Genomic DNA, 19,556 nt, shown 5'->3' with positions numbered 1-19,556 from the left:
TATGTCTCCATATTATACATGTGAAAATGAAGATTCAAAGGGTAAGTAAATTACTCAAGTTCTCACAGTTAATTACATAGCAGAGTCGGGGTTTTAACACCAACAAATCTGTTTGACTGCAAAGACCAGGGTCTCCCCGATCCAGACCTGCAGGGATAAGGGCTATGTCTCTTCTCCAGGATTGGGACTCTCTGCTCCTCCTGAATAATGAAAAGAACATAGGACTGGATCTCAAAAATGGAACCTGCTTTTGTGCACATATTCCGTGCCTTTGCATTTAGATTCCTCATCTAGTTCAGTCCTTGACTGTCTCTCACAGTTGTTATGAAAATGTAGTAATTTTTTTTTCCAAATGAGAAAGTGCTTTGGTGGAAGTAAAACATGAGCCTGTTGAGAGTGAAGCTGTCCACTCACAATAGGAGGAGAAATCTGAGCGAGGTGGGAAGTGCACTCACGAGCGAGGCGCTGGACCAGCCCCTTTTCTCTGAGAGCTGGAGGGAAAGGCAGCTGGTAAATGTGGTGGAATGGGCATGATTCAGGCAAGGACGAACCTTGAGCCAATCTTGACTATGAATCATCTTCTCCATGGATTGGGTCACAGGATTATATGTTGTCAGGAAATTTAAAGATAGTTTTATTGTTTAAAATTTTTCACTTGGGAAATTTTTCAAAATGTCCAATCTAAATTTTTCATATCCTATCTAATAAAAGGGTAATATGCAAATTAACCATCACTCCATCACAAAGATGGCGGTGCCCATAGCCACAAGATGGCGGTGCCCAGTCCCCTCAGCCCCGCCGGAGACCCCCAGTCCTGGGGGGGGGGGGTGGCCGCTGAGAGTGGGCAGTGTGAGCGGCCTGGCAGAATGCTTGCTTTGTCGCCACGGTGACGAGGCAAGCGTTCCTCCCCAGGCGTTCCTCCCCAGCCACGGAGGGCCTCTGGGCAGCGCGCGGAGCAGCCGGGCGGGATGTTTGCGTTGTTGCCTCAGTGACGAGGCAAGCGTCCCGCCCTGGCCACGGAGGGCCTCTGGGCCATGGAGAGCCTCTGGGCAGCAGGCGCAGAGCAGCCAGGCCCCGCAGAAAGCAGAGAACCACGGGGAGTGGGCCTAAGCCATCAGGGCTCCCGGATTGGAGAGGGCTCCCCTGAGAGCTCCCAGATTGGAGAGGGTGCAAGTCGGGCTGAAGGACCCACCCCCTGTGCATGAATTTCGTGCACCGGGCCTCTAGTTTCAATATAAGCCTGTTTCATCTTCCTCAGGACTGATGAAAAGAGAAATGGTTGACATTCTCAGATTTAATAATCTTTCAGATTCTGGGTCTCTGTTATTTGAACAGGTTTTTTGAAAAAAATGATTTAATGGGCCTACCTTCTCCAAAACTGAGTCATCTACTTGGAATCCTTAAGGACAATTTGTTAATTTTTAAGAAATGGAAACCTGACAAGTTGGCTGAGTAGAGAGTCTGTTCAATCAGTAATAGCAGGAATAAATGAAGTTTTTTCCCGATGTATTTTAAAAATTATGCCTTATACTAAAATCTTTCTCTGCTGCCAGTTGGAATTTGCATTTACCCAATTATTTCCCCTCAATTTCTTTTCATTGAAATTGCTCCTGCTGCCAATATGACCCAGAGGGTCTGGTTTCCCATTTTCCCAGCTATATGTGTTATATATTGAACTAATTTAGCAGGTAAAATCAAAGCACATCTATGTTGACTTTGCCCTTTTAGTCTAAATTTAAATCCATGCATCTCAAAAGCACTATGGCCCCCTCTTTAGCAATGCTGTTCAATATCAAAGGATTAATTTATACTTTCAAATATGTCTGGAAGTATCAGAGACCAACACAGGGTAACTTTCCACTGATTGTATTTTATTTCTAATCATTTCTCTAGAAACCTGGTAGTCTCCAGATGGAGACTAATTTTGGAATTGAATTACCTTGCAAGGGAATTGACAAGCGGTTAGTTTTGCTGCTTTTATAATTTATTTATTGACACAGGTGAATGCTTTAATGCCCTTTTCTACTACTTACCAAGGTCACCCTAAAGTTCTAGCTCATGCTGGGAAGTCAGTTAGGCTGCAGAGGTAGGAAAGGAGACAGGACTCACTGCTCATAAATCCTTTTGTGGCGGCACCTCACCTGTATGTATACAGAATTGCTTTAGGGTGGGAGCAATGTAGACTCTAAAAACACAGGAGTCTGTACAAATTAGAGATGTTCTCTTTCTCTCATGTAGAAAACCAGAGGTGGTCAGTCTAGGTCTGGTGTGACATTCCATGATATCCTCAGGGACCCAGCCTCTTTCTGTATTTCCACACCACCATCCTAAGCACATGACTTCCATCCATTGTGTTGCTATTCCAGCAAGAAGTAGGAAGATTGGAGAGGACAAAGAAGTTGGCACCTTTTAAGGGTGCTTTCCCAGTTGTCTCAACCAAAAATTGGTATTTATAAGTTATTGTCCAGAACTTCATTCTATGACCTCACCTAGTTGCAAAGAAACCTGAGAAATAGAGCTTTTGAGTTCCATACGTCATAGCATCAGTTAAAATTAGGGGGTTCTTTCATCAAAAAATGAAGGGCCAATAGATATTGTTTAGAAAACTAGCAGTTTCTACCACACTATGATATTCTACTTCAAATATAGCAAACTTTAAAAAATGAGAGAGAGAGAGAGAGAGAGAGAGAGAGAGAGAGAGAGAGAGAATAAAGAAATGCAAATTTCTGGCATGGTTAGGGCTTCTTTTTTTGGTCAAAGGTATCTGATGATTTATCAGCATTTCCCAGAGCCTCAGAAAATCAGAGGGTAGGAAGTAAGTGTTCTTTTAATAGTTTTTCTTACCCAAATTTCCCTTACTCCTTGCTAATTTAATTTTCCTAGCCGTTTGTTTGACATCTGTAAGATTAAAGCAATGTGCTGTGCCCTGATTTAGCTTTTCTTAATTGCACCCTGAGACCTCAGTTTGAGACAAGCTCCTAGCTTTAAATTTTCTCTTTGTCTTTCATCAGTAACTGCCTCATCTATATTGTTCTTCATCAGTATATTCATAAGGTATTGAACCTTACTCTTGAAATCCCTACTGAATCAGAGATAGTTGCTGGAGGCAAGGAGAGAAATTAGGAAAAAATAGGAAGAAAAGTTGAAATCTTACAGGAGCACATCATTAAAAGTTTGTAGATGGAGCTGCAGGAGGTTTATCATTGAAAATTGCTGTGCTCCCCTTGTCCTTCATTAGTTTGAGGGTCTACTAGGTGCCAGGCACTGGAGATGCTGCGTTTAACAAAACTTGTCCTTGACTTCAACAGGACAGTTCATTGCCAACCAAATTCGGTTTTTATTAACAAGGGTGTTAAGAACTATTAAGAGTGGAGATTTTACCCTCCTTCCAAATTATGAGTTAGCTTGCTACAGTTTCATGGGTGCTGGTAGAGTACAAAAGACATCAGGAAGTGAAGGACGTTGTTTACGCACAGCAACAGGAGTAGCAAGAATATTAGCATTTTTGCATCAGTTCCCTGAGCCTCAGTTACATAGGGTGATGTGAAGGTCTATATGCTTCTTGTACACACTGGGTCTTACATTTTAAGAGAGGAACCCTGAATTTGGGGAACCCAAATCTGTTATAGTGGGCAGTAAGAATCCCTGCCCTTTGCTCTGGGTGAGACACTGTGTCTGTCTTCCCAGACAGTTGGTTATGCAAACATCCTTGAGAAGATAGTTTGGAAGAAAGCCTATCACTGCTTCTGCTCAAATGTGAGAGACCCTGGAGGGTTGTCCCCCAACAAAGGGTATGCTCATGATTTTGCCTGTGCTTTGGGACACTGAACTTAGATCAGGGCCTTGGGATTTAGTCTACTTCGGATCATTCCATTCTGTTCTGCAGGACCAAAGATAACCCCTTATCCTATTCAATTGCTCAACAAACATAAAATGTTAGAAATGGACTATTGAGAGAACTTAGCTGGTTTTGGTATATAAAAGGAATCTCTCTTCCAAAAATATTACCTTTCCTAAGGATCAAGAGCCCTTAAACATGTTTATAGCTTTTGACTTTGTAATTTCACTTCTGGGAATTAAGTCTGAGAAATTAAGTTTATTTTTTTTAAATGTATGCACATTTATCAATATGATAAAGCATGGTGTTAATTTATTTGATGCATTATTTTGTTTATATGATGGATTGCTATACCTGCACATTCATCATTATAAAAGAGAGTTCCTTTTGTTCTAAAATGTTGTTTTTAATGTTGTAAGATAATGTTCTTTGTGTGATAATTGACAAAAAGGAGAATCAAAATTTGGGAAAAATTAATATATTTGAAAGATAATGCATGAAATTACAAACAATGGTTAACATTAGTTGGTAAATTCTGAGTTAGTCTCATTTTATTTAAACTTTTCTATATTTGTTCTAATAAATATTGGTGATAAGGGGGGGGAATGTGTTGTTTCTGTCTGCTGGAAGGTAGTTAGTAATACCATTTTGAAAGCCAGGTGCAGTGCCCAGTTTTGAAAGTTCCTAAATAGAGGTGCCTCACTAGGATTTTAACCAGCTTCCACTGTTACTGCAACAGCCTATTCTCCTGGAATTTCTCAACCAAAAATTAACCTTTTGCACTCGGATGTCGAGTGTGACTCGACACAGTTAGCATCGAGATTAAAATTACTCTTTGAATGTATCAATAATTTGAAATATTAAAAAAATCCAAATAAATAAGTTTGTATGAAAAGAAATTCCAGTTTTTTATTCTACTGCCGCGCTTTTTAAAATCTGTGGTATTTAAAAAATTAAATCCTGAGTAGAATAAAGGAATCGAGAAAAAAGCAAGCGAGTGCAAAGGGTTAATAAATGAAAAAAGGTAAAGGTATCATTTACCCTAGAGCCGAGATTGTCTGATTGTCAGAGCCTCTAAATCTAGAGGCTATAGGAAGAAAGTGATAGTAATGTTACTTGAGTAAACCTTCTGTGTGCTAGCATTTTATTTAATGTTCACAATAACTAAAAATGTGAGATGTAAAGTCCCCCCTCCCCCTCATTTTACAAATAGAGAAATTGAAAGAGAGATTAAGTACTGGCCAGTGTCACATAGCTAATAATTGCCCGTGCTGGGAATCCAGCCCCAAATCTATGTTCTCTCCATTTCTATCCTTAGGCAAGTCTTGCATTTGTGGTACTTTAATTTGTCACTGGAAAACAAGTTTTGGCTGGTGGACATGCATTTGAAGCATTTTTTTTAAACTTGTGCAAGCAACTGATTAGGAAATAGCATGAAGATGGGGTAGATACCTATAAATATAGGCTTCTGTAACTGGCTCTGTTTTGTCTTACTTGTCTTCTTTTTATTCAGCTTATGATCCATATTCAGTCAAATATGTTGAAAACCCTGATAGATATACTAAAGGATGCCACAGAGGAAAATGTATCAAAATTTGTGAAAAAACTTAAGTTCTCAGAAGAAGTGGTGAGTATGTGGTTTCTGCAGAAATCATTAAAAGGTAAAGGGCACACTTTGAAAAGGCCCCTCCTTGCCCTGGCTGGTATGGCTCAGTTGGTTGGGTGTTGTCCTGTGCACTGAAGGGTTGCCAGTTGGATTCCCAGTCAGGGCATATACTTGGGTTGCGGGCTTGATCCCCAGTAGGGGGTGTGCAAAAGGCAGCCAATCAATGTTTTGATCTCACATCGATGTTTCTCTCTTGATGTTTCTCTCTCTTTTTCCTTCTCCCTTCCTCTCTTTCTAGAAAAATCAATAAAAAATCTTTAAAAAACAAAACCCAAAGAAGGCCACCTCCTTAGAGAGATGATCACACAGGGCAACCTCTCTGTTGTTCCTGTTGTCAGACTTCTCTCTGTGGGTACAAAGATTTTTTTTCCTTCAAGTAGAATATATCCTCTAAAATGCTAGGAAAACTTTTTCCCTTTACATTATTCTTCCCCCACACCGTTTTCATGGGTCTCAGCCCTCTAATTCCTCTCTTCTCAAGCCTCCAGTACCTTCTCCCCACTCTTCACTCTCAGTTGATGAGCTTGCTTCCTGCCTCGTGGAGGAAACAGAGGCAATCAGAGAAGTGCTGCCCATCGACAGCCTTCCTGTGCTCTCCCTGTCTGCTCAGCCTTCCCTCCCGAAGCCATGGCGGCTGCTCCCAGTTGTGTCCTGGAGCTCATCCCCTCTGACCCACTCCAGGGCACCAGTCCAGAAGTTGGGCATCATTAATATCCCTTTCTCTGTGGATCATCCCCATCAGTAAACAATGGGCTATAGTATCTCTCATCTTAAAAAAAATATTCCTCTATTGAAACAAATGAAACATACCATGTGGTTAGGTAGGAAGACTTAACCTCCAGATATTAAACCATAATAAAGTTCTATCATTAGAATTGTTGTTTTAACTCCTGAATAAATAAACGAATGGAACTAAATAAATGCCTTGTAAAATTCTAAAACACAAATAAAAATGAGGAGAAAGAAGCAATTTCTAAAAATTGAAAGCAAAATGAAACAAATGAACCCATGTGCACATTGATGGCTTAGGCACACAAAGAGGAATTATTGTAAGTCATTTGAAATTTAATAATTTGTATGTTGCTTGGAGTATAGAGCCTATAGGAAAAAAGAACTATAAAGAAAGTGTCAATTGTTGGCAATGATCATACTGTTGGTGATGATACTGGTACACGAAGAGGCCTACACTTGGTCCTCCCTCCCTTTTCTCACTTCTTCCCTGGCCTGTTATAGAGCTCGTCCAGGCTGGTGTCTGAGATGGTGGGACTGGCAGTAGAAGGCAGGTGGCTACTTTCCCTTCTGCCATACCACTGCCTCTCAGTCCTGTCCCATCTCCTCACTTCCACCCAAAGGCTTCTTCCGCTGTTAGATAGGTGGTGATATGCCGCTGGAGGATATGATTAAATTTAAAGCTTCTTTCTGTTTGAGGTCTTAGCTCTGTGTAGGTAGTGACCCACCCAGATCCTTTTGGAATATGTTAGAAAAGTTGGGGCACTGGTTTTCAAGTACACAATCGTGTGAATGTGTGTGCAGTACTGACACATGTTAACCAGTCATACCTTAGATCTGGTCCATCAACATGTTGTTCAATCATATGACTGAAGCATCCAAACAAACTCCACATTGAAAAATACTGATTGTTTTTATCTGAAAAATTTTCCTCTAAAGCTTGTAAGACTGACTGACTTAGAAAGCATGCCCTCTAGTTCAGTGCATTCCCTGGTTGTTGGGAGACACTCAGGGAACTGCTTGTTGTGAAATGAATCGATCCATATAATCTAGGTGGCTTCTGAGCTAGTTGTAAATATGTTTGTGAGGTTGCATGTGGAGTCTCCTATTGTAGAACTCTGCATTTTATAAATGCTCTATTTAGTGTTTGTACCAACAGTTATAACAACTAGACGCCCAGTGCATGATGTTTGTGCACTCAGGGAGGGGGGTGTCCCTCAGTTCGCAGTCTGGGAGCCCTCGGGAGATGTCTGACTGATGGCTTAGGCCTGCTCCCTGCGGGGAATCGGACATCCTTAGCACTGCCACAGAGGCAGGAGAGGCTCCTGCCACCACTGCACTCGCCAGCCTTCAGCCCGGCTTCTGGCTGAGCAGCGCTCCCCCTGTGGGAGTGCACTGACCACCAGGGGGCAGCTCCTGCGTTGAGCATCTGCCCCCTGGTGGTCAGTGCACATCATAGCAACCGGTCCTTCCACCGTTCGGTCAATTTGCATATTTCCCTTTTATTATATAGGATATCTTATGTGTGGAGATAGGTGGTGTTACGCCACTGGAGGAATGTTGAAGAGAATTGTTGATTTTTCTCCAATACTAGGACTGAAACCACTCAATTCATTGATTTCTTTTTTTAAAACTAAATTAACAAACAATCTATATCTATAAAATAGAGAAATATGCTAATTAACCAGGACACTCTAATGGGTCGACCTGACAGGAGGCGGTTGCATGCGCAGTGTCGGGGCAGGGCGGCAGGGGCCTCCGCGCGCCTGCGCTGGGGGAGGGCCTGATCAGCAGCGGCTGTGGCTGCTTCAAGGGCCAGAGCGGGAGGCAGGGCCGGACCGGCGACTTGAGGGTGGGCAGTGCCGCGCGATTTCGAATCGTGCGCTGGGCTCCTAATATAGTATAATATTTTTTCTGCTTAAATTGTAGAGTGATCCTAATGACACCATTTAGTGCTTTTATAGTGATGTAAGGGAACTGAATTTGTGTAAGCAATTAGAGCAAAGTTACCTCCTGCTTGGCACATTTGCTTTGCTTCTTTTGGAATCCATGTGCTACACATTAAGTCACTTCACCTTGAACATGAGGACTGAACAAACTATTCTTTTTAAGAACATTAACCCTTTGCACTCGCTTGCTTTTTTCTCGATTCCTTTATTCTAATGCTAACCGTGTCGAGTCACACTCGACATCCGAGTGCAAAGGTTAAGAAGTGATTAAACTTTTTATCTGACAGTTCAGTAGGGAGACCTTGTTGGAAGGAAGATGTGCAGGGTTATGATATATTTAGAAGATGACCAAAGGATACTAGTATGTTAGGGACCTTGATTACTTAAATTACATCAAGAAATGTTGTTAGGTTATATTGTTAATAAGTATTGAACTAAATAAAATGTTAATTTGTTCAGAAAGTAGCTTCACATTCTAATTTAGAGCTCACCCATTTTTGTAGAATTAAATATCATTCATATATTTATGACTCTAATATTTATACCTCTGGTCTAGACCTATCCTCCATGCTTCATTCTTACATATCTGAGTCATGCCCAAAACAGGACTCTCGATTTTCCCTCTGCAGATCTGTCCTCCCATCTTCCCATTTCAGCTAATGACATCACCCATCACCAAGTTATAGAGCCCAAGTTGGGAAGATGTCTTTGATTCCTCCCTTTCCTTCACTCCCTCAACAATAAATCCTTAAAAGTTTAAATCTAAAATATATCTCACATACATCTACTTCTCCATCTCTGCTGTACATTTCCCAGTACATCATCCTCTCATCTGGGCTAATGTGGGGGACTCCAGATCAGTCTCCACATTCTTTTTTTTTTTTTTTAATTGATTTTTTACAGAGAGGAAGGGAGAGGGATAGAGAGTTAGAAACATCGATGAGAGAGAAACATCGATCAGCTGCCTCCTGCACACCCCCTACTGGGGATGTGCCCGCAACCAAGGTACATGCCCTTGACTGGAATCGAACCTGGGACCCTTGAGTCCGCAGGCCGATGCTCTATCCACTGAGTCAAACCGGTTAGGGCAGTCTCCACATTCTCGTACCCGCCAGTTCTCCACACAGCTTTATTATAAACCGAAATCAGATCATGTCCCAGTTTGGACCCTCTGATGGCTTTTAGAATAAATTCCAAAGAACTTACCATGGACAACACCAAAGCCAACATTCAAGTGATGATTGTGGGAAGTGGGAGGAGGAAAACCGGGCCAGAGGGAAGAGGGTGCAAAGGAAAAGCAAGCGGCCTGTATAGCTGCCTATACTCTGGGGTTCAGAAGTCCCTCATCCTTGTTTTCCACCATTACCAAACGTTAACCTTGGCCAGCAGGACACCGAATAACAGGGACATAGCCTCACCTGTTCTTGTGAGAATCTGCACATTCAGTCTGTCTCCCAAGACTGAAGGTGTCTTCATTCTCACCTTAAACACACTCTGAAAAACATCAGAATGGAAAGTGTTCCTAACCTAACACAAAACGTGTTGTTTAAAAACAATCTCTGAAAACACGCACACACCAAAAACAAACTTACCATGCACCATAAAGCCCTATGTAATTTGGCCCTGCTTCCTGCTCTGGTCATTAAATTGGATAAACTTGTCCCATTTGTGCCATTTAACCCTCTCCCGCTTTTGAAAGACATTGGGCATGATTTTCAAGCACCGATTCTGAATTTGGTGTGTAGCTTGTAGAGACCCTGAAGCTAGTCATCCCTCTGTGTGCCCCAGCACCCTGTTTTTTATCTCTTTAGGTACACCCTTACATTTCCGTCTCTGCTTCTTGGAGGACAGAAAGAACCAGGGGAGACTTGCAGAGGTGTAATAATTTGCTTTTTTGTGTTTTTCCAGCTGGCTAAAGTGAAGGGAAAGGTGAAGGATGTGCCTGCCCTTCTGGCCTCATTTGACAAGCTCTATGGGAAACTGCACATAAATGGCCAGGTCACCACTCACACCTTGGACGCTCTGCTCTGCCACACCCCCAAACACCTGAAGCCCCACACGGTACTGATAAACAAGAGGACAGTCAGCCGCCGGACCTTCCAGCCCCTCAGCCAGTCCTTGTGGGCTGAGTAACCTTCAGTCCAACCCCTTGTGGGGTGGGTCTGAGTTGGAGGGGACTTGCTTATAGTGAGTTATTGGCATCCTAAGAAATCAGGCACCGAACTCCAGTGGACTCTGCACTAGCATTTGGTCTCCTTAATGTCCGTGTTCATTGAGTGCTGGCTTGCTGACCTGGGAAGTTAATCCATTTGAGGTCTAGATACACGAGTCAGAAAGCTGAGCTCCCTCAAAAGAGGCTTGTTCTGGTCAACTGCTGAGGATCCTTGAAGGAATATGGTCACAGTCTTCAGTCCAGCTTCCAGTACCAGTGCACCCAATAAGCAAAAGTGGAAGGAATTTCACAGTCAATTCCGACTAACTGTCAGGAGATGGTTACTTGCTGAATTCAGATGCTCTGAACCCCTAGGCCACCATGCTGGGAAGTAGCCCAGGATTTTCTCACTGCTTCTGTCATCATTTACCTGTGACCCCAAACAAGGTACTTGGGCCCTCATTTTCCATCTGTAAAATAAGAGTGCCTGTAGGAATCGTGTATTGATTTGAATTTTTCATTCAAGTTTCAGTAGGGTCTTAATTTTCTCAAAAATTAAGAAAAATAAAAACGGTTCCAAAAACTTCTTAGGATTATGTTTTGTTTTCTCAGCAGCACAAACAAAGCCAGAATTTAGCTCTCGGAACTAGTCAGTAAGCCAACATTCAAATGATTACTGCTTTGGTCATGGGCAAGCCATGTGCTTTTCAAAATAAGTACCAGTGGAAACCACATAATGCTCTCTGGATTGCTTAGTTTTCTATGTGGGTCATAAATACTGTATTTGTTTCTATAGTTCATCTTGTTTGTTAATGGGTTTCTCTTTTCTCTCTTTGGATTTTTATTTTTGGTTAAAAAAAAATTAATGCATCACAACAGCAGGTCAGTACTTCCTCACACTGACCCATTACTTACTGTCGGAAACGCAGCACCTGGCAGGTTGGGCCTGGTGTTCCGAAGGCCCAGGTGATGTTCGAGCCTCAGCCGCCGCCTTTGAGGGCTGCAGACTCTTCGGTGCTGACTTGAACTTTATCGATATTCTGAGGCAAGAATTGTTCACAGGATCAGACGTTTTAGAGAAGGAGGAATCTTCTGAGTCTCCTAATTTAACCCCCTCATCTTTCAGGTTGAGGAAATGACTTGCCAAATTGGGATAGTTTGCGGTGGAGCTGAAGTTCAAATCCAGATTCCTAGTCTCATACCCTTCCCCTTGTACCACATTATGTCTCTTCAGAGAAGAAAAGGGAGAATCTCTTCAGAGACAGAATATTAAGGGCTCCACAGCTCACTGTGTGGCGTGGGCTCACCTCAGCTTCCTTACTTGTTAGACCGGGGATAACATAGTGCCCACCTCCCAGGCTCGCTGTGAAGATGGAATGAGATAGATAACGTTGCAGGACAGAGCCTGGTACAAAGTAAATGCTATGTGGACAGTAACTATGTTACTGTTGGTAGTGTTGCCAATGTTTGCACCTAGTTGAAGAATTATATAAACAAATTAATTCTTCCTCCTGCTCAGAAATACCAAAAGAATTTCTTGGCTTATGCTCTGTAAACCATTGGTAGCCCCCTTTAAAGAAAATTCTCTGCCTTCACAGAATCTTTTTTTTTTTTATCCTTACAGGATATTTTTCCATAGATTTTTAGAGAGAGTGGAAGAGACAGGGAAAGAGAAATATCGATGTGAGAGAAACACATTGATTGATTGCCTCCTGCAGGGGCCTTGTCGGGGAGGAGTCTGCAACTGAGGTACTTGCCCTTGACCAGAATCAAACCTGGGACCCTTCGATCCGCAAGCCAGCGTTCTATTCGCTGAGCCAAACCGTCCAGGGCGTTCACAGACTCTTAATTGCATCTTGTGTGTCCTGTGTTTGGCAACCCCCCCCCCACCCGCCTCCCCCCCCACACACACACCATTTGGACTTCTCTACCTTCAAAGTCTTAGGGAATAACAGGGTATGCTTCCTGTCCCGCAACTTATCATTTACCTTCTCCAACATGCACAAAGAATATTCAAATGGCCCTGGGTGGTGTGACCCTGGTTGTTAGAGCTAACAACCATTCATTAGCAAAAGAAACAACAAAAAGGAATTTTGTGAGGGATGAATAGCAGCAGTGACCTACCCAGCCCAGCTGCTCTGAGCAGCGGGCAGCTAGTGCTCTGCCCACTGTAAGAACTGGGCTATTTGACCTGTCACCGGAAGCCTTACTGAGGGGGCAGCTTAGCACAGAGGTAACCAATGTGTGTAACATTCACCCCAAAATAATAGATGATTCTGAAGGCTAAAAAAAAAAAAAAAAGTCAAAGGAAAAGCATGTTCAGTTTACAGTGAGCATTTTATTCTTTGATTTCTTTGAAAAGTGGTTTTTCTTTGCATTCAAGAACTTGCCTAAAGCACCTACTTACTCTTCAGCAATTTGCCTGAAGCATGTTCTTATTCTGTAAGTGAGAATATTTCACTGGAGAGGACATCCTATTCCCTAATTCTGTATGTGCCTCTGTAGATTGTTTTCACTTTTTGTAAACTAGAGGCCCAGTGCATGATTGAATCATGCACGTACACGCTTTTGCTTTCGATCGCGGGGGAGCTGGGTGCCTGTCTGCTGGTGCACCAGGCCTTTCAGAAGCCTCTGGCTCGGCGGAGGCTTCTGAAAGGCCTGGTGCCGGAGCAGACAGGCACCCAGCTCCCCTGCTTTTGATGGTCCGCGGCGGGACGTGAGCTCGCTGCCCCAGAGGCCCCTTCTGTGCCGCAGCACAGCCATGGCGCAGACGCTGAGCTCCCGCCGCCACTGGCAACGCGAGCTTAGCGTCCTGCCGGCCCAATCGGCTACCCCGGCCACCCCGAGTCCCGCCCCCTGCGCCTCCCTCTGGCCCAATCATGGGCATAGCGGAGTGATGGTAATTTACATATTACCATTTTATTAGGTAGGATGTCTATTGCTCCAGAATCCATAACTTGTCCTGGTGAGTACACACAGTATGAGAAAGAGACAAAAGGATATCTCTTTAATTAGGTCATGTCAGGACAGTGTTGGTTATCTGCTGCTGTGTCAAAAGCACTCCAGAATTTAGTGGCTTAAAACAACACCAGTCATTTTATCATTTCTCATTCTCCTTGGAATTGGCTGGGCTCCACCAGACAGTCCTTCGAAAGGATATCGTGGTTGTAGTCAGATGAGGGCTGGAACTGGAGACTTCCTCACTTAATAGTTCTGGCCATTGATGGTAGGACCTCAGCCAGGGCCCCATCATCTACACACACACACACACACACACACACACATAAACAAAGGCAAATAGCACAGGGCTTGAAAAACTAACCCAAGATTCAAACTTAGAACATTTCTAAATCTACAGATTTGAGAAAATTAAACTCAGTACATAAAATATCCATTTTAAAAAAATCACAATGGCAGAAGCTGTGATCAGTCAAATTTGATATGCATTATGCATAAAAAATACGTGGTGAACCAAATCACTGTGAATTGAATTCAATGGAAATATTTCAGAAAAATGAAACAAAACAAATTTGAATATATTGCATTGAAAATGGATCAAGGAATTAAGTTGGCTTTAATGGCATTTCTTTAAAAATATAAATGAACAAAAATTGATATTGTAATTCTGATGGAAATATTTTTTATTTGCTAACATGGAGTCAAAACAACGGGATTAAAAAAATGCTCTGTTCTTACGGAGCTTGCATTCTGCAAGAGGAGCAGAGATTAAACAGGTAAGTGGGCCCATGACCACATGATCACAATTGGGATAAATAATAAGTCCTGGGCAATACTCATGTCACCTTGTGGCAAAGATAGCGGAGGACCTTTCCTCGTCTTCCACAGCACCGATTGTGTATGTCACTGATTTTGACACGTAAAGTCCATGGCCTGGTGTTGTCACAGAAGTTTTCTCTCTAAGTATACATAGTGTCTCCTGAAGGCCACCGTAGTCTACATTTGTTTTAAAGGATCCCAAAGTGCCTATGGAGCATATTATACATATCATGGGGCCTTAGTATTTGTTGTAAGAGTGAATGAATTAATGGCAGACTTTAGTTAAAAGGAATAATCTGCCATGATATATTTTAAGTACTTCACATGTTGTTCATACACTGGTCATTCTTTTCATCTCAGTTTTACATAAGACAGAGTCAAGTCCAGAAAAATGGAATGCCTGAGGAGGGGGCGTGGGCCGCTAGTGCATTAACATACTGGCCCCACTCCCTGTCCTCCAGGTCTGACTCTGCATTGCCCCCACTATTTCCAAGCACTCAGCTAATCTGAGTCGGAGGTGATTGGGGAGGAAGCAGTGCAGGGGCAGAGCACAAGGGATCCAGGTGAAATGTCCACGCTGTTAATGAAAGATGAAAATGGTGCTGCATTGCGCACCCCGCCTACTTGCCAGCTTTGCTCAGTAACCCTTCTTCTGGGAGCTCTGACCTCCAAGGGTCTCAGAGGCAGCATTGCCACAGGGATTAAAGGTGGGGTTGGGGAAGGGAGGCCCAGAGGGAAATAAAGAACCCCGAGCTTGGCTGCTAATCACGGTGGTACAGCTGGAACACTCCCAGGCTGGCTGCTTCGGGAGAGGAGGCCCCATTTAATCAGGCTCCAGAGGAAAATGCCCGGGAGTCCCTGAGTCGGCCAGAGGGCTTCAGGGCAGCTTGGTCTCTCATCTGCAGGCTGCCTGGAAAGTGCATTGCAGGATCAGTGGTGTTACCTCCCTCATCTTCCCCGATTCCTTTCCTCAAAGGGACCCTGAGCAAAAAAGGTTAAAATATACATGTACATATACACATACATATATACGTATAAGTATGCTACACACACACACACGCCCATACATAAATGTGTGCATATGTTTGTTTGTTTTCAATAATTCTTGCCCAGCTTCCTGCTTTGCTGTCACTAGTACACAGCTGAAGAACTTAGAGTACCCAGCAGAGGGCACCCAGAGTCACTATTTTTAAAAGGTGCTAGTTTTCAAAAGCATCTTCCACTTCTGGATTTCAGAGAGAACAGAGGTCCATGGGAAAGGCAGCTGTAAATGGACTTTAAGGAAGATATAGAATATTTCCTTCATTCAGATGAAGGATTATCCAGTTTCGAAAGGATGTTTCTGGAAGCGAAAAAGCAGTGAGGATGGTCCTCTGCAGACAGTATACCAGGGCAAGTGTGTGCACGCAGCTACCTGTTTCACGAGAAAACATCCAGTGCAGGTCCTTAGGAAGAAAAAGGAGGTCCCTGCTCTCACTTGAGACAGTTTCCTCCTAAAGTAAGAAGAAAATCCCACAAGGAACAGTTTGTCTTTATTTTCTAAAATCACATTGGCATGCGAGAGAAGTGAAAAGGAATTGGGCTTTTCCTTACTTCTGTTGTTTTTCCATCCCACTCAAATCCATCAAATCACAGCAGCCTGACTGTTCCTGCCATCATCAGGAAGGTCCTCAGTTTTGGAACTTTCTCCATTTAAGCGAGGGGAGTCCAGTATCCTGGTGTGTATCGCGGCCCATTTCTAGGAATAGGTCATTCACGTTTCCATGATCACAAATGTTTAATGTCCATTGATGCTTCACAAGCTACTAATTATTGTAAAGGGTTTGGGTTGGGATTCTGGTGAAAGACATCTCTGGTGAGACCCAAGCCCTGGAGGAGGACAATGGCAGATGCCCTTGCTCAAGGCAACTTGCTCACTGAATTCAAGAGCTACCTCTTCAGAATCACCAGAAATGCCTGGAGGAGATTCTGTGTGACTGGACTTCCTACAACGAATGAGGGTGAAAGAAACAGAGGGCAATTCCTCTCAATGTGGCCCAGCGAGTTGGTATGTCTTGGGCACAGCAGCTCAGAGATAAGGCTACTAAAAAGAAAAAAAAAGATCTGGGGGAAAATCCTATAGTAGATGCTATTCCCCTCATATTTTCTTTGATTTATCTCACTTAAATAAAAAAAAACAACAACAACAACAAAAACATGAGCTTCCCCAAATTCCTGGCTAGTGGCTATATGGTCACATTCTTCTAGGAGTCTGGAGTTGAGTGGCCAGAACTAAGTAAGTCTGTTTCCCCAACAGGTTAGCAGGCTTTCATCCCATTAAGCTGTTAGAGGTGGAGGGGGTCAGATGAAGGTCATGTTCTACTACACTGCATGGAGGAGGTGATCTCACCTATAACATGATGCCTACATGGCAAGTAAAAGCGTCAGTAGCAGGTAGCTCACTCACGCAGGATCTGTCTTGATGAAGTGGGGAAATGAGCAGTTCACCAGGGCACCAGCTGGACTGAATGGTGGCTCTGGATTCCTACACCCCTGGCCTTCCACAGCCTTTGTTACTCCCGTAGAGTCAGAGTAGGGAGCTCAGTGGACCATGGGTCTGGCCCAAAAGTGCAATAAATCTTTTTATTCATGTGGACTATTTGGGTCTTTTTTTTTAAATCTCTTTTTCTCCTGGCAATTTCACTTTGCCAGTGTAGACATGACATAAATTATTATTATTATTTTTATTATTGATTTCAGAGAGGAAGGGAGAGGGAGAGAGAGATAGAAGCATCAATGATGAGAGAGAATAATTGATCAGCTGCCTCCTGCATGTCCCCATGGGGATTGAGCCTGCAACCCGGGCATGTGCCCTGACCAGGAATCAAACCGTGACTCCTGGTTCATAGGTTGATGCTCAACCACTGAGCCACACCAGCCAGGCTGTCATAAATTATTATTTCACTCTGTTGAAAACCTTTTATGTGCCAGACACCTGGATAGATACAGAGGAGGAAACAGATAACCAGCACACCATTGCTGCTGCTAACTGGCAAATCTCCTGTCTCTGTTTTGAAAATTCTGAGACAGATAGGTGATATGAGTCTCGTGTCTGAGTTATAATTTTGGCAAGCATGATGGACTAGAGTAGGTTGGGTGTAATTGCCTTCTGTTTACATTTCAATAAATGAATGTCTTATGTTTTTTCCCCTCAGTGAATTCTACTTCCTCTTTCTTCTTTCTCTGTTCTTCTATTTTGTGTCTTCCCCATCATTTTGTTAATGCTTCTCCCTTTGAAAAAAAATCTTTTAGGTCCCCTTTTTGGGCTCTTTGGTGACGGAGTTTGGCTTCCTGTGTTCTCACTCTCTCACTCACTGAGTAAGAGTGGAGGCTGCTTTACTGGAACTTGGGAGAATCAAGGTTTGCTTTCAGTCCTATTTCCCCTAGCATAAAATCTTATTTCCAAGGAGAAAGTCTGAATAAGCCAAGTGGAGAAAAGCTAGCAACAAGCCTGAAAGCCCATTTTCCTCACCACCTGCCCTGGGGCTATACTCTGTAGCTGATAAGAAGACAGCTTGGAGCTGCCCATTTACTCCCCAAATAGATCTCCAGGCCCAGCATCAGGACATGAGTTAAGTCTCTTCAAGCATGACATGGCGAGATTAACCAACAAAAACTCTCTTTTACTGCAACCCAAGGTATATTTCCACTTTCCCTGTTTGTTCAACAAAGAATACTTAGCAAGTACCAATTTTGCCTAGAAAACAGAGAGGACAGATGAAAAATAACACCTGTTTGCCAGTTCAATATTTTCAGACCTGATATCCAGATATCTCCTATCAACTATGAACTTCAGATCTAGGTTTAAAGCCCAATGATGGGATTACATCTCTCATCCTCTGAGAGCTTGGAAGATGCTAATTATCACAAAATAATGATATTATCCCATCACTTTCATCTTTATTGTTTTAAATTGAGGCAACCAAATTGTGTTTGTCTGTAGCAACCATCATAGGAATATTTATGTTTAAGTTTATCTCATTTTCTCATTCTTAGAAAATGCTATAGTAGATGCTATATGATCCTTAGTCAAACTCTGGGGTAAAAAGTCAAAGATTGTTTGCATGTGAGGCTAGGGAAAATTGCATGCCTAGTTAAGACAACAATGGGAAAAGAATAAACGACAGTTCTCATCATAACTCAGTTGACAACACTTTTAGGTAAAATCCACTCTGTTTGGAAAGCACTGCTTCATCCCTGGTGTCAAAACCTCAAAAAGTTCATAGGAAAGTAAAACATATTGGTCCATGATGAATTTGTTAAGAGAAGTGATCTTCAACCTTTTTTTCATATCATGACATAATAGCATTACTAAAATTCTGTGGTACACCAAGAAGTATATATTTTTTGTTCATCTTACAAAAAATAGGTATAATTTTGATTCATTCACACTGGACAGCTGTTGTTGTGTTGGCTGTTACCATTTTTTTTTATATGACAACCTAAGGAAAAAGAGGTCAGTGCCCCTGACTAAACAGCCAGGTACTGCATGTTTTAAAAATTCTTGCAGATCACTGGTTGAAAATCCCTGGTTTGGAATTATTTTGGAAGCCCAGGAGTCACCTATCATTGGTATTGAAAGATGACGATGAAAATGCCTTTCATTTCTTCACCTTGTCTATTAGATTTTCTGTCCAAGTAATAAGAAAAGGGGAAGACCAACTAACAAATTGTGAGTCCACGACTGGACTTGTTCCATTCAGATCCAATAGAACCACATCAAGTTGCTACGGAAATTTGCCTGACAATGACAGCAGCCCAGCAGCGAAGCTCAAGCCTTTATGTTGCCCGCAGTTACTAGGCTGTTGTGGCTCAGATTTTTGAGAAATTTGACCTGCATGCAAATGTGTGACAGGGCTCTCCTGGCACCTGTAGTTCACAAAGACTAGGTTGCTTTTACACGGTTTCCTAACTTAGAGAGGTACCTTTGCTACCTACTCCCTGCTGTATGTCTTCATCTATACTGCCCTGCATCACCTCAAAATGAAGAAGTGCTTGTCCCAGTGGTGATAGGTCTCAGGAATTGGCTGCAACTCCTTTCAGGGGAAAAGAAGGAGCACCCTTAGGATTCGGCACCCTCTTATTTGAACAACTGAGCTGGAGCCCCCGAAACCACGGCCTTAGTGACAATAATTTGCATACCAACATGTCAAAATCTTAGAAGGTCTCAAGAATACCATTTGAATGGGAGTTTCTTAAGTAACCTCGGCAGCACTAGAGACTACGATGGGCTGGCTGTATACCAACCAGGGACATTTGGAAGAGGCTGAAATCAAGGCTGCTTCCTTCTAAAGGAAACACTTTTTCCTAATTCACTCAAACCCAACCACTATGTGGACCAGTGGGGGCTGAGAAGTCACCCAACCCCTTCTGCTCAATGGTAGAAACTCAGAACATGTCATTCCC

General features: G+C 42.8%; 1 protein-coding gene across 1 annotated transcript in view; it reads left to right on the top strand.

The window, feature by feature from the left end:
- Positions 1 to 10,908, top strand: part of PTCD2 (pentatricopeptide repeat domain 2) — a 29,711-nt gene extending 18,803 nt beyond the window's left edge. The window contains exons 9-10 of the mRNA XM_079795500.1: positions 5,352 to 5,465; positions 10,091 to 10,908. Coding sequence (XP_079651626.1) covers positions 5,352 to 5,465; positions 10,091 to 10,315 — 339 coding nt within the window. The 3' untranslated portion in view covers positions 10,316 to 10,908. The remainder of the gene's footprint in view (positions 1 to 5,351; positions 5,466 to 10,090) is intronic.
- The last annotated feature ends 8,648 nt before the right edge of the window (positions 10,909 to 19,556 follow it).

The sequence above is a fragment of the Cnephaeus nilssonii genome, assembly GCF_951640355.1.
Source record: "Cnephaeus nilssonii genome assembly, chromosome: 2".
In the NCBI taxonomy this organism is placed as follows: Eukaryota; Metazoa; Chordata; class Mammalia; order Chiroptera; family Vespertilionidae; genus Cnephaeus; species Cnephaeus nilssonii.
Note: the sequence above shows the minus strand (reverse complement) of the source record. Positions and strands in the feature narration are given on the sequence as shown.